Raw genomic sequence first — 13473 nt, 5'->3', positions numbered from 1 at the left:
AAATTTCATACATTTGAAATGTCACATGGGGCAGGAGGGGGGGAGGGGGGATGTGACATATGGTTTCACACTGCATCAGTTTACACCTTGACCTTTTCAGGCAATGAATTGTCCTCAAAAGCCAAGATGAAGACACTGTTAGCAACCCTACCATCCTTCAGCCCTCTATGGACACGAAGATAAAGTGTACACCCGTTGGTAAAGTTGGAGTGCAGCTCATCAGATTGCAAGAGGTGGTCTCAGTGAGAAATGATGCCCTGAACCATATTTAGACTATTAATGGGAGTGACAGCCTCCAGTACGTCACTCAACTTATACAAGTGAGCAGTGCCCATGACTGAGCAGGGGATGCTGTTTTGATCAAAACTGATAATTTTCATTTTAGAGATGGATACCAAAATTCCCCAAACCTGTCTTCTAGGTTCTTCACACACAATAAGGGCTTTGCGACCAAGAAGGAATCACCATAAGCCCTTGTGCAAACTAAGTATTGCAGGAAGCATTCCTCTGCTAGCCACTTCGCTCTATGTTCCTACCAATGTGTAGCAAAAGAAGGAAACATTTTAGTGTTATGTCTCTTTACACTGAACAAAGACTTTTCTTCCATAGAGACTGCTGCGGCTGTATGGTCACCAGTGGGAGATAGCTTCATCTGCTGCATTTGTGGTTCATGTGCCATGGTACCACCCCTCCAAATGGGGTCTTTCTCCATGGGCACAACGCAGGCTCAGCAACGGGAAGTTTTTAGCTCAGGCACCAACAGTGTGATGCCTGTGTAGTCAGGGGCTTACCTGACAACCCCTTCCCCAAAGGATGGCTACTGTGCTGGGTTTTAGGTGTATTACCTTATTAAAGGGCAGGGTGCAAATATGAAAAGGCACAAAGATAGTGCACACACCGCATCTGGCGACCTTCTCTGCACAATCCGCACTTCTTGAGAATTTTGAAAATTGCTGGCAGGTCAAACCCAACAATGGACACCATGTATTTAATGAAAGTTGTAGAAAACATCGGAAGTGGAAACTCAAGTCCCAATTCATAAGCCAAGTACAAGCAGGATCCGCACCAAGAAAATCATTTGATGGAGAGGCAGAGGGGGGAAAGGGATAGTGGAAGTATAAGCCTGCAGCAAGGAAAGGAAGTAATGCTGCAAAGGGTGAGGCCCTTTGGTAGCGAAGTATGTACTCACCAAAGAGTTGTGAACCTACTGGGACACCTACAATAAACTATCAACCAAGTGTTTTAAAAACATGTCTTTGAGAGACTCAGCAAAAGGTTGAATCGGGTGAGATCGAACATTGCAGACAAGTAGATGCTGCATCATGCCCCATGTCACATGGCCACTTCCATCACAGAAATCTAAAATGCATTCCTGTTGTTGTACAAGCTGCACCCTTCCCCCAATTCACTTGATCTGAGTCCTTGAGACTTCTCTCTTTTCCCAAAATTGAAAAATGTCTCAGAAGGATGTCATTTTGGGAAAGTGGTTATTAAGTAATCTTGGTAACAAAGTGTTCTAAAAGGACACTAGACTCTCAAAATACAGAAGATCACCTCCTGCTTACACTGAAAATGTCATGTAATCATAAAATGATCATTCTACAAATCTTAAAGCAACTAGAAGTAGCACCCACATCCTACACTGAAACTGACAGAATTATAAAAAAAAAATCTAAAAAACAATAGCTCATGTAGTGCTGATGGAATTTCAAACAGAATTCTGAAAAAGTCTAATTTAATAAATAGTGTCCTTAGTAATATACAGGATGTCCCAGGAGGAATGGTCAATATGCAGGTATATGACAGGAATAATCATTAAAAGCAAAAAAGTCTACTAAACATGGGCTCTAAAAGGAATACCTTGAACAACTATGAGTAGAAGATGTATGATTCACAGCATCAAATATGAAAAAATTCTCATAGCCCTTAAGGTATATATTTTACAACCCAGTTCACTATATTTTTTTTTATCTTCACAATCATTTCTGTCATATCCTGGAATACTGACCATTCCTTCTCATACACCTTGTATGTAATGCATCACAGGCATATGCAATTATTCCAGACATTTTAAAATATGCAAGTGTTAAACTTCTTCATAAGAAAGGTGACAAGAAAGGCTTGATTATCACATAATTTCCTTACTGACACCCTTTCCCAAATTATTCAAAAAACCAATGTACTCAAGATTAGTCTCACATTCAAGTAGAAACAAATTACTTAGAATGTCACACTTTGGACTTCAGAAGGGTCGCTCACCTAAGAATGCTACTTATAGAGTCACCCCCACCCCCCCATGAACCATGGACCTTGCCATTGGTGGGGAGGCTTGCGTGCCTCAGCGATAAAGATAGCCGTACCGTAGGTGCAACCACAACGGAGGGGTATCTGTTGAGAGGCCAGACAAACACATGGTTCCTGAAGAGGGGCAGCAGCCTTTTCAGTAGTTGCAAGGGCAACAGTCTGGATGATTGACTGATCTGGCCTTGTAACAATAACCAAAACGGCCTTGCTGTGCTGGTATTGCAAACGGCTGAAAGCAAGGGGAAACTACGGCCGTAATTTTTCCCGAGGGCATGCTGCTTTACTGTATGGTTAATGATGATAGCGTCCTCTTGGGTAAAATATTCTGGAGGTAAAATAGTCCCCCATTCGAATCTCCGGGCGGGGACTACTCAAGAGGACGTCGTTATCAGGAGAAAGAAAACTGGCGTTCTACGGATCGGAGCGTGGAATGTCAGATCCCTTAATCGGGCAGGTAGGTTAGAAAATTTAAAAAGGGAAATGGATAGGTTAAAGTTAGATATAGTGGGAATTAGTGAAGTTCGGTGGCAGGAGGAACAAGACTTTTGGTCAGGCGAATACAGGGTTATAAATACAAAGTCAAATAGTGGTAATGCAGGAGTAGGTTTAATAATGAATAAAAAAATAGGAATGCGGGTAAGCTACTACAAACAGCATAGTGAACACATTATTGTGGTCAAGATAGACACGAAGCCCACGCCTATTACAGTAGTACAAGTTTATATGCCAACTAGCTCTGCAGATGACGAAGAAATTGAAGAAATGTATGATGAAATAAAAGAAATCATTCAGGTAGTGAAGGGAGACGAAAATTTAATAGTCATGGGTGACTGGAATTTGGTAGTAGGAAAAGGGAGAGAAGGAAACGTAGTAGGTGAATATGGATTGGGGGTAAGAAATTAAAGAGGAAGCCGTCTGGTAGAATTTTGTGCAGAGCATAACTTAATCATAGCTAACACTTGGTTCAAGAATCATGAAAGAAGGTTGTATACATGGAAGACCCCTGGAGATACTAAAAGGTATCAGATAGATTATATAATGGTAAGACAGAGATTTAGGTACCAGGTTTTAAATTGTAAGACATTTCCAGGGGCATATGTGGACTCTGACCACAATCTATTGGTTATGAACTGTAGATTAAAACTGAAGAAACTGCAAAAAGGTGGTAATTTAAGGAGATGGGACCTCGATAAACTGAAAGAACCAGAGGTTGTACAGAGTTTCAGGGAGAGTGTAAGGGAACAATTGACAGGAATGGGGGAAAGAAATACAGTAGAAGAAGAATGGGTAGCTCTGAGGGATGAAGTAGTGAAGGCAGCAGAGGATCAAGTAGGTAAATAGACTAGGGCTAGTAGAAATCCTTGGGTAACAGAAGAAATATTGAATTTAATTGATGAAAGGAGAAAATATAAAAATGCAGTAAATGAAGCAGGCAAAAAAGAATACAAACGTCTCAAAAATGAGATCGGCAGGAAGCGCAAAATGGTTAAGCAGGGATGGCTAGAGGATAAATGTAAGGATGTAGAGGTATATATCACTAGGGGTAAGATAGATACTGCCTACAGGAAAATTAAAGAGACCTTTGGAGAAAAGAGAACCACTTGTATGAATATCAAGAGCTCAGATGGAAACCCAGTTCTAAGCAAAGAAGGGAAAGCAGAAAGGTGGACGGAGTATATAGAGGGTCTATACATGGGCGATGTACTTGAGGACAATACTTTGGAAATGGAAGAGGATGTAGATGAAGATGAAATCTTAGAGGCTAGATTAAGGAAAGGCAAACCTACGTTTCTAGCATTTGTAGACTTATTGTAATTCTGTCAGAGACAGAAAAGGACTTGGAAGAGCGGTTGAACGGAATGGATGGTGTCTTGAAGGGAGGATATAAGATGAATATCAACAAAAGCAAAACGAGGATAATGGAATGTAGTCGAATTAAGTCGGGTGATGCTGAGAGAATTAGATTAGGAAATGAGACACTTAAAGTAGTAAAGGAGTTTGCTATTTGGGGAGCAAAATAACTGATGATGGTCGAAGTAGAGAGGATGTAAAACGTAGACTGGCAATGGCAAGGAAAGCATTTCTGAAGAAGAGAAATTTGTTAACATCGAGTATTGATTTAAGTGTCAGGAAGTCGTTTCTGAAAGTATTTGTATAGAGTGTAGCCATGTATGGAAGTGAAACATGGACGATAAATAGTTTAGTTTAGACAAGAAGAGAATAGAAGCTTTCGAAATGTGGTGCTACAGAAGAATGCTGAAGATCAGATGGGTAGATCACATAACTATTGAGGAAGTATTGAATAGGATTGGGGAGAAGAGAAGTTTGTGGCACAACTTGACCAGAAGAAGGGATCGGTTGGTAGCACATGTTCTGAGGCATCAAGGGATCACCAATTTAGTATTGGAGGACAGCGTGGCAGGTAGAAATCGTAGAGTGAGACCAAGAGATGAATACACCAAGCAGATTCAGAAGGATGTAGGTTGCAGTAGGTACTGGGAGATGAAGAAGCTTGCACAGGATAGAGTAGCATGGAGAGCTGCATCAAACCAGTCTCAGGATTGAAGGCCACAACAACAACAGAGTCACTCATCAAGTATTACAAGGCTTAAATATAACACTGCCAGTTGGAAATTTTGTGATCTTTCCATGGCAGTTTATTGTGTAAATCATGTTACACTCTTAACAAACACTCAAGTTTTATGGAATCAATGGGTTTACACACAACTGGTTTGAATCATACTTAACAAATAGAACACAAAAAGTGGTGCTCATTAATTCGAACAATGCTAGAGGTGCAAAAAATTTTAGCGCCAGGTATAGAAAATTTTAGTGACTGGGGAGAAATCGTACAGGGAGTTCCTCCAGGGCACAATTTTGGACCCACTCTTGTTCCTTATGTGTGTGAATGACCTTCCACTTAACATTCAACAAGCAAAATTGGTACTTTTTGCAGATTACACTAGTGTTATGATAAATCCCATTAGAGAGAATGCCACAAAAGAGACTGTAAATATCATTCTTCAAAGAATTATTAAGGGGTTCTCAGAAGAGGACTCTACCTAAGTTTTGAAAAAACACTACATTCAATTCCTACAACACACAGAGTCATACCAATAATTGATGTACTGCATGAACAGGTGTCATTAAACAGGGAAGAGTGCTACAAATTTTTTGTTGTACATACCAATGAGAACTCGAATTGGAAAAAGAATATTACTAAGCCTCTCAAATAATTAGGTTCACCCACTTTTGCTCTTCATATAATTGCTAGTTTTGGAAATAAAAAAAGTCAACCTCCTAACATATTTTGTGTATTTCCACTCAATAATGTCTTACAGAATAAATTTCTGGGGTAACTCACCACTTAGAAAGAAAGTACTGACTGCACAGAAGCAATCAGTAAGAATAACTTGTGTTGTTGGCCTGCAGGTGTCATCACAGGGTGTATACGTGGACAAGGAAAAAAAAATTCCCGGATTTCCCGGTTAAAACCACATTTTCTCCCGGGTTAAAACACACTTTTCTGTGTAAAGAGACAGTATATTTTCCCTGCAAAACTTATCAGTACTTTGAATGGTTATGGTTTTATACACGGGCGTTGAATTTCCGCACTTTAGGAAACTAAACTCAGTGAAAAAGACGCATTTTGGAAATATCTCTGATGTGCAGCAACATGTATGCCGCAGATTTTCATATTACGAAAGTATACATTGGAATTCCACCAAACATCGCATGCTACTTTCCGAATTATTTAAATCGATGATGCGCTTTTATAAGCCAGTAATAGCTCATGTCACGTGATCTCGCCAGCCGATGACAGCGGATATATAATGTTGATCTTTTTTGCGCGTGTTACAGTTTAAGATATATCACACAAATGTGCCAGTGAAATTTTTAATAATGACATAAATGTCTGATCTTCAGGGTTCAAAATTCTTCTAAATGGCTCGTCATCAAAGAGTTGATTTTTAAATGAGAGTCAAACGCTCTATGATTCAAGAAGTTCAAAGTACATTCTCGCACATATTTCGACTTACGTAACAGGATATTTACTTTGAAAGTAACTCTTTTCAAACCACCATTCGCAATATTTTCCCGCGACCTGTTAGAAATAGGTTCGTTTCAGCAGTTGTCAGAGAGCGCAGGTAACAGACAGGCGACACCGCGCTTGCGCAGCTACCGTGACACTGGAAGCCCGTATGTACGTACATGTAAAACATTGAAAGATCATACATTCTGTCATAAAAGAAACAAGACATCAGAGGATACTCCAAGAGCATCGGTATTTCGTGAACATTACTAAAATATGCACATTTAAAATGTATACTTAAAGTGCACATTCATATGTCCAGATTCCCAATGAAGTAGACCTCGAACTGATATTAAGCTTTTCAGTGCGGTTTTTGGGATGTAAATTTTCTTGGAGCACCAATACTGTATTATATCACGTGTGGTTCTTTATTATGGTATAATGCCATACATGCTACAAGATGTAAACGTGCACCTGAAATGCAGCGAACAGTTGAAACTAGCCAGTACTGTGGAATTAAACATTTCGTTTCAAATACATTGACTGCCTCCGCAGAAAAGGTTAATGAAAGTCAAATTTCTTTAGCAAACAGACAAAAATAACTTCATTGATCTGCAAGGCGTTTAATGCTTGACTGTCAGAAAGGTGGAAATAAAATCTGAAACTAATAACATATTTTAGCCTTCCGTAATTATGTGAATGTATTTTAATTCACTTGATAGCTCCCGGCCATACATATCCGTTTTGTTTACATTTGACATGAGAGTAAATGAAGGAGAAGCAGCAAAATCGCCGCGCAGGATTAGCTGAGCGGTCTGAGGTGCTGCAGTCATGGACTGTGCGGCTGGTCCCGGTGGAAGTTTGAATCTTCCCTCGGGCATGGGTGTGTGCATTTGTCCTTAGGATAATTTAGGTTAAGTAGTGCGTAAGCTTAGGGACCGATGACCTTAGCAGTTAAGTCCCATAAGATATCACACACATTTCTGAACAACAAAATCACTAAATGTAAACACGGGTCACATGGAGACTACCCACTATAACTCAGACTGCTCTGCGCATCAGCCCCAAATCTACGATATTTGCTAATCGGGTCAATATTTAAAAAAATCGAATTTTCAAAAATATGCTCATCTTGTAGCGCACATCTTTCTGAAAACTCTGAAACATACAACATATGTGTTCCAGGCAACGTAATCATGTTGTTTGGTCTTAAGTGTGCCAAAGTGCAGTGCCACACCTCTTCAGACAGCATTCTTGTATCGCATGTCACTTTATTTCGCTCTGTGGTATTCAAACGTGTTTATTTTGTAATGGGTGTCATCAAACTATATTCAGGATAGTGGAAATTAAAATGTCCTGTGGTGCCTCTCCTGCTCCCAGTCAACCGGTTTGACAGCCTGCCCCTCTTAAAAAAAAAAATCTCGCAATTATTAGCGAATGGGATTATTAGTAATAAGGAGAACAAGAACTCTTCAGAAAATTTGCACTCTTCATTGCCTATTAGCTAATAACTTGCTGTTTTGTGTGACATAAAATTAAATATAGGATACATAAAACCAATAAAGACAAGAGACAAGCAAAAAAAGTACACACTTCTTCAATCCTTAGCTCCTAGCATCATTTTCCTCTATAATCATGGCGTGTTTTTCTTTCTGCGAAATAGTCTATCACCTCATCAAAGTTCGTCAAATGTTTTGCTACATGAAAAATCGAAATGTCATTTTCTAATACTGAAAAAGCTGTTAATACAAATAATACTCAAGACTGGTGCGGTTTCTCGATCAGATTACGTCTATTTTGTCACTGTCTGCTAAATAAAACAAAATAGGCCTTTCTAACATTGCACCAATTTTGTAACGCACGCAAAGTAAACGAGACTGTTTTGGCACAAATGGTCATTTTTATAACACAACAGAATATAATTCACGAAGTAGCACTATCAAATGCCTATTAGGCCTACTACAAGCAAAAAGCTTTATGGTAGGAAATAGTTTCACATTTCAATCATACGCACCAGTTTCTCAAGCATGAGATCGAAAAGTAGTATTAAGAAATTTTTATATAAATTAGGAATTGTCTTATTCTTCCATAATTTGTGTGATGTCCCAGTTTCTTCTCCTTCCTCGTTCTAACAATTTCGTCATCACCAATCCTGTCGCTATTCTTGCCATTGTCAAAATTTGTTCGGCGATTAGCTTTACTAACCCTGTCAGAATCACAGATTTAGTTATCCCATGATTATTTTCCGGTTAGGCGTTATTACGTCTTCGTACAACACGTTTTCCACGATGCTTCCAGGATAGAACTTAAGCGGCTGCTAGCCGGGGACTGTTCAACTGGTCCTTACTAGTGTAGCGATCTGGCGAAAAAATTTGTCAAAATTTCACTTTCTTGGATACACCGAGAAGATAATACGTAATCTTTCTCACCTGTTATTCCTGTTAGTTGCTAATTTCCATTCTGGTAGTCCGAGTCTGTGGATTTCGCTAGTAATTATAAGAACGCTGATCATTCGCAAACCCAATCAACCACATAATCAGACAGCAATTGGTATTCATCCGTTCAGCTTTACTCCACTCAGTTCATATAGCCACGTCGCCTGTTGTCTGTTGTCTGAGGAAAGTTTATTTCTAGGTGCGACGAGTATTCTCCTGATAGAGACATCACGTACACTATGCACGCAATTAAAAATCAACATACGATTCATTCAGAAATCAACTTAAAATGCTTTCAAAAATATTCAAAAACCAACAGGAATGAGTTTCAAAATCACATGAATGATCGATAGACCAACGTGCGCTGGATGCTAGGCGCTTTGTGAAACAAGTTTTTTTTCCTCAAGAATATGAATTTGGCGCCCCCTTTTCCCGGTAGCATCCAGCTGCTTGCTGCGACTGCTTGCACAGCCAACAGCCACATTGCTGTAGCCAGAAGCGGGAGAATCTGACTCAACTGGGCATGCGCATGAGCCCGCTCGTAACTACTAAAACAAATCTAAATGTGAACAGTTGTGACTTCACGCTCATCAGAGGCAATTTGTTGTTATGAAGCATTGCATAGTCTTCCTAAAGCCTTTGACACATTTTGCTGTTGGCACACGCTTGCATGAGCACTGTGTGTCGTTGCTGTATATGGCGCATTTCCTTTACAATTTAAGTTATTTTCGTTTTTTTCTCTCGTTTATGTTCTATTGTTGAGGTGTTCTTCAGCAGTAGGGGGATACAGTACTATCCTTTGTTACAGTATCTGTTTTTACCAGTCAAAATTACAAAAATTTAACGGAAAACTAAAACAATGAAAAATTCCCGGAATTCTACAAAATTCCCGGGTTTTTCCCGGATCTCCCGGTTGTCCTTGGTCATATACACCCTGCATGAACATATCTCTTCAAGGAGCTAGGCATTTTAACTGTGCCATCACAATACATATATTTGCCAACGAAATTCAAACAATGGAAAATCCAGGATGGAATGTAACAATATTATGAAAACAATAGTTGCTACTCACCACACAGCGGATATGCTGAGTCGCAGATAGACACAACAAGTGTCTGGCTTCAGATGGGAAGACTGTGTGTGTGAGTGTGAGTGTGTGTGTGTGTGTGTGTGTGTGTGTGTGTGTGTGTGTGTGTGTGTGCGGTCTATTTTTGACAAAAGCCTCGTTGGCTGAAAGCTTATTTTGTTGCGGTCTTTTTGTTGTGTCTATCTGCAACTCAGCATCTCTGCTATATGGTGAAGAGCAACAATAAAATTTGTCATAAATAATTCATCACAATCTGAGAAGAACAGTGAGGTCCATACCTACACCACTAGAGGGAAAAATGACCTTCATTACCCATTACTAGGGCTACCAGTGTTGTTTTTTCGTGTGGCTGCATGAGCAGGACTAAAAAATACTGTATTCAGTAATGTTAACACTAATCATGTGCACATATCCTGTAAACTTACTTGTTACACATCATTTTGATAAAAGAATGCAAATGATTTATGGACATGAAACTCACTCACTCTCACTCATTTCCATTCACACAGGCAAACGGTACAGTGAGAGCAAAATACTCTTAACATGGTAACATAACTGCTCTGAGATAACGTAATGAGTTTTTGGCATACGACAACATACAAATAGGAGAATTATTTTCCCATATGGCTAATTTCTGAAAGTTTTAGCTACATTTTATAGGCATCAACCTCTGACTCATATGCACTAAACATGAACTCACAGTGACTCCTATTTTTCACTGCAAAATATTCTAATTTCGTGTGGTGAGTTACTTAATTTTGAAATATTACAGGAAGTATGACCATTAGCAAAATGATAAGCAGTTCACCACAAAGCTGGCCAATGGGGCTATAAGGTGCGAAAAAAACTCAACTTTTTTTACTTAACATTTTCTAACATTGTGTCAGAAAAATTGCAAAGCAACCAAGTGCATGTGCTGATGTTTCTGCAGTGTTGCAAGTCTACTACCAACCACACGAAAACAGGCAAATGATGTTTCATTCTTAAAGAACAGAGCACTGTCCCTCCAGAACAAATAGGTTGACCCATCCGGCAGCAAGAATGAGAATGAAATGCTATTCTCGGTCCAACTTACTTTGTCAAGTTCTAAGTATTTTGTGCAAAAACTTGGCAACAATGTAGAATGAATTATTCACACTCTAACAGAGAGTGCATTTTTTCGAAACTTCCTGGCAGATTAAAACTATGAGCCTATCCTTAACTTTAATCAACAACCTTGCCTTTAGTGGACAAAATTTACTGAGCAAGCTATCCAGACTTGATGTGTGTCCTGCTCTCAAAGTCTCAATTCTGAAAACAACACTTCTAAAACCCCATGCTGGCATGTAGTTTTAAATCAGTCTTGAAGTTGGAAGCAATCTGTAGAGGCAATCTAGGACACAGAAAATGTAGTAAAATGCAACACAATAGATATCGCAAACATCTGCAAGGAGAATGGATGTAAAACAAAATGAGAGGAGGCTAGCCCATAAAAAATTGTGGTACTGATGACGAGCTTACCAAGTACTACCATGAAATAATACAGAAGACAGAGGAGCCTTTCAGCCTGCACAAATCAAATGTAGCAACAACATTGCAAAGGCAAGAACAAAAAAAGTTCCAACCTTCACTTTTTTTGCGATCCTTGAGAATCTTTAGGTAAATGTTTTGATGAACAAGTGACAGTTTACTGGCAAACTAAAAACCAAGTTACAATACCATTTTTGCTGACACGGTAATCTGTACATCAACACCTCAAACAGTAAAATACAAGATACCTAACATGCATGTCAAATGCAGTAAGACATATTTCTCCACCTCGGTTTAGCTGAAATCATTGAAACATGGCTTAACAAATAACAAAACTGATGATCAAACTAACCAATAGCGCCTCTTCCACGGCGTAAATGGGCTTCTACAGGTGCAGAGATACCCTGGAGGTCCTTTCCCAAGCCCTTTCCTGGCTGGAAACCCATCTGAAACAACACAGCGACAAAAGATTATATTAATTTCAAAAATAATGTCATAAGACAGTTAAGTGCAATAATAATATTGGGAATCACTTTTTACCTTTTGGTAATTGAAAATCATTTGTTTTGTTACTCAAACGACAAAAATTCTTCGTTATTTTATCCCAGTAATTATTAAAAATAGAACATAAACATTAATACTTTATTTATTCTGGTATAAAATGTGTGCAAATGGTACCACCAAGTGAAATTCACTTCTTTGTTTTTCAGTAAGTCCAAAAACAGTTTTATTTTAAACTATTAAACTGGTATTCTATTATTTGCAAAACAAAGAAGAAAGGAAGGTTTAGCATTCCACTGCTGACAAGGTCATTAGAGACAAGAGTACAAGCTTGGAATGGGTACAGATGGGGATACAGACTGTTTCTTTTTCAAAGGAATCATTCTGGCATTTGCCTTACATTCTGACATTGGCCTTAAGCAATTTATGGGAACCACAAAAATGTAAAATTGAATAGTTATTTGAACCACTATCCTATGTCCTACCACTGCGACACAATGCTCGGCTCCGTTACTTGCTACTTTTTCTTCGGTTATTACGTTTACATCATAATAAGTAGCTTGTATGCATATTTCACAAGTACTTTAGTCTTTCATGATGAGCTTCCTGGTAATTTTCATTTCATTTCCAGCATTAAACATCCCCAGAATGTAGTTGCAAATGTTAAAATTCTCATCCATATTTAGTGTCTTTTTTTTTTATTTAAAACATGTGTTTCAGGCAATTCATACCTCCCTCCCCCATTCCCCCCCTCCCCCCCCCCTCCTCTCTCTCTCTCTCTCTCTCTCTCTCTGTGTGTGTGTGTGTGTGTGTGTGTGTGTGTGTGTGTGTTGGAGCAAAGGAGGGGGAAGGCTGAGAGGTTGGTTGGGTAGGTGGCTGAGTGAGGGAGAGGGGTTGTGGAAGAGGGGACCAGACAGCAAGGTCATGGCGTCTACGATTCAAGGTAGCAGAAACTATTGGACAAACAACAGCACAGTCCAGGTAAAGGGAAAGGAAAGTGGACATACAAAAAGGTAGAATGAATACTGGGGTAGCAGGAAGAATAGAGTAAAGAATGGGAGTGGGGAGATATGGAGAGGCAAGAGCAGGGGGTGCTCCCGAGGCACTACATGTGACGGGGCACCAGCACTGCTACCGACCCATTCTGATCCTCACATCGTACCACGATCATGACAACAGGGGCAACACCAGAAGAAGAAGATACAAGAAAAGGGGAAAAAACAGTGCAAAAGACCAGACAAATTATAGGGGCAAGTTGGGGAAAGCTGGGCCAGCAGGGACGCAGGGCCAAAAGCCTCCCAACAATGCCAATGCTAACTGAGGGGCTCCGATTCCAGAAAGAAGGAAAACCACTTTTGAGATGAAAACCATGGATGGACGTAACCACATAAGGTCATCCACTAACACCTGTGACATGGGAAGTAGGTGTACGTGTTTAGTGTGTAGGGCAAAAGGCGCTGGGCAGTCTAACAAGGGCAGTGAGGGGGAACATGTAACTACATAGGGGGGAGGGGGGGGGTCATTACAGATTAAAAAAACCATGGGTTGCTCTGATATGGCTGACACAAAGACAGGAAAGGATGGGTGGAAGAATAATACCTCAT

General features: G+C 39.6%; 1 protein-coding gene across 2 annotated transcripts in view; it reads right to left on the bottom strand.

The window, feature by feature from the left end:
- LOC126473782 (tuftelin-interacting protein 11) overlaps positions 1–13473 on the bottom strand; it is a 145559-nt gene that overhangs the window by 84070 nt on the left and 48016 nt on the right. For both annotated transcript variants that reach the window (XM_050101050.1, XM_050101051.1), the window contains one exon: positions 11721–11814. In XM_050101050.1, the coding sequence (XP_049957007.1) occupies positions 11721–11814 (94 nt within the window). The remainder of the gene's footprint in view (positions 1–11720; positions 11815–13473) is intronic.

This window comes from Schistocerca serialis, chromosome 4, assembly GCF_023864345.2.
Source record: "Schistocerca serialis cubense isolate TAMUIC-IGC-003099 chromosome 4, iqSchSeri2.2, whole genome shotgun sequence".
Taxonomy (NCBI): domain Eukaryota; kingdom Metazoa; phylum Arthropoda; class Insecta; order Orthoptera; family Acrididae; genus Schistocerca; species Schistocerca serialis.
This window is presented reverse-complemented; position numbering and strand designations above follow the sequence as displayed.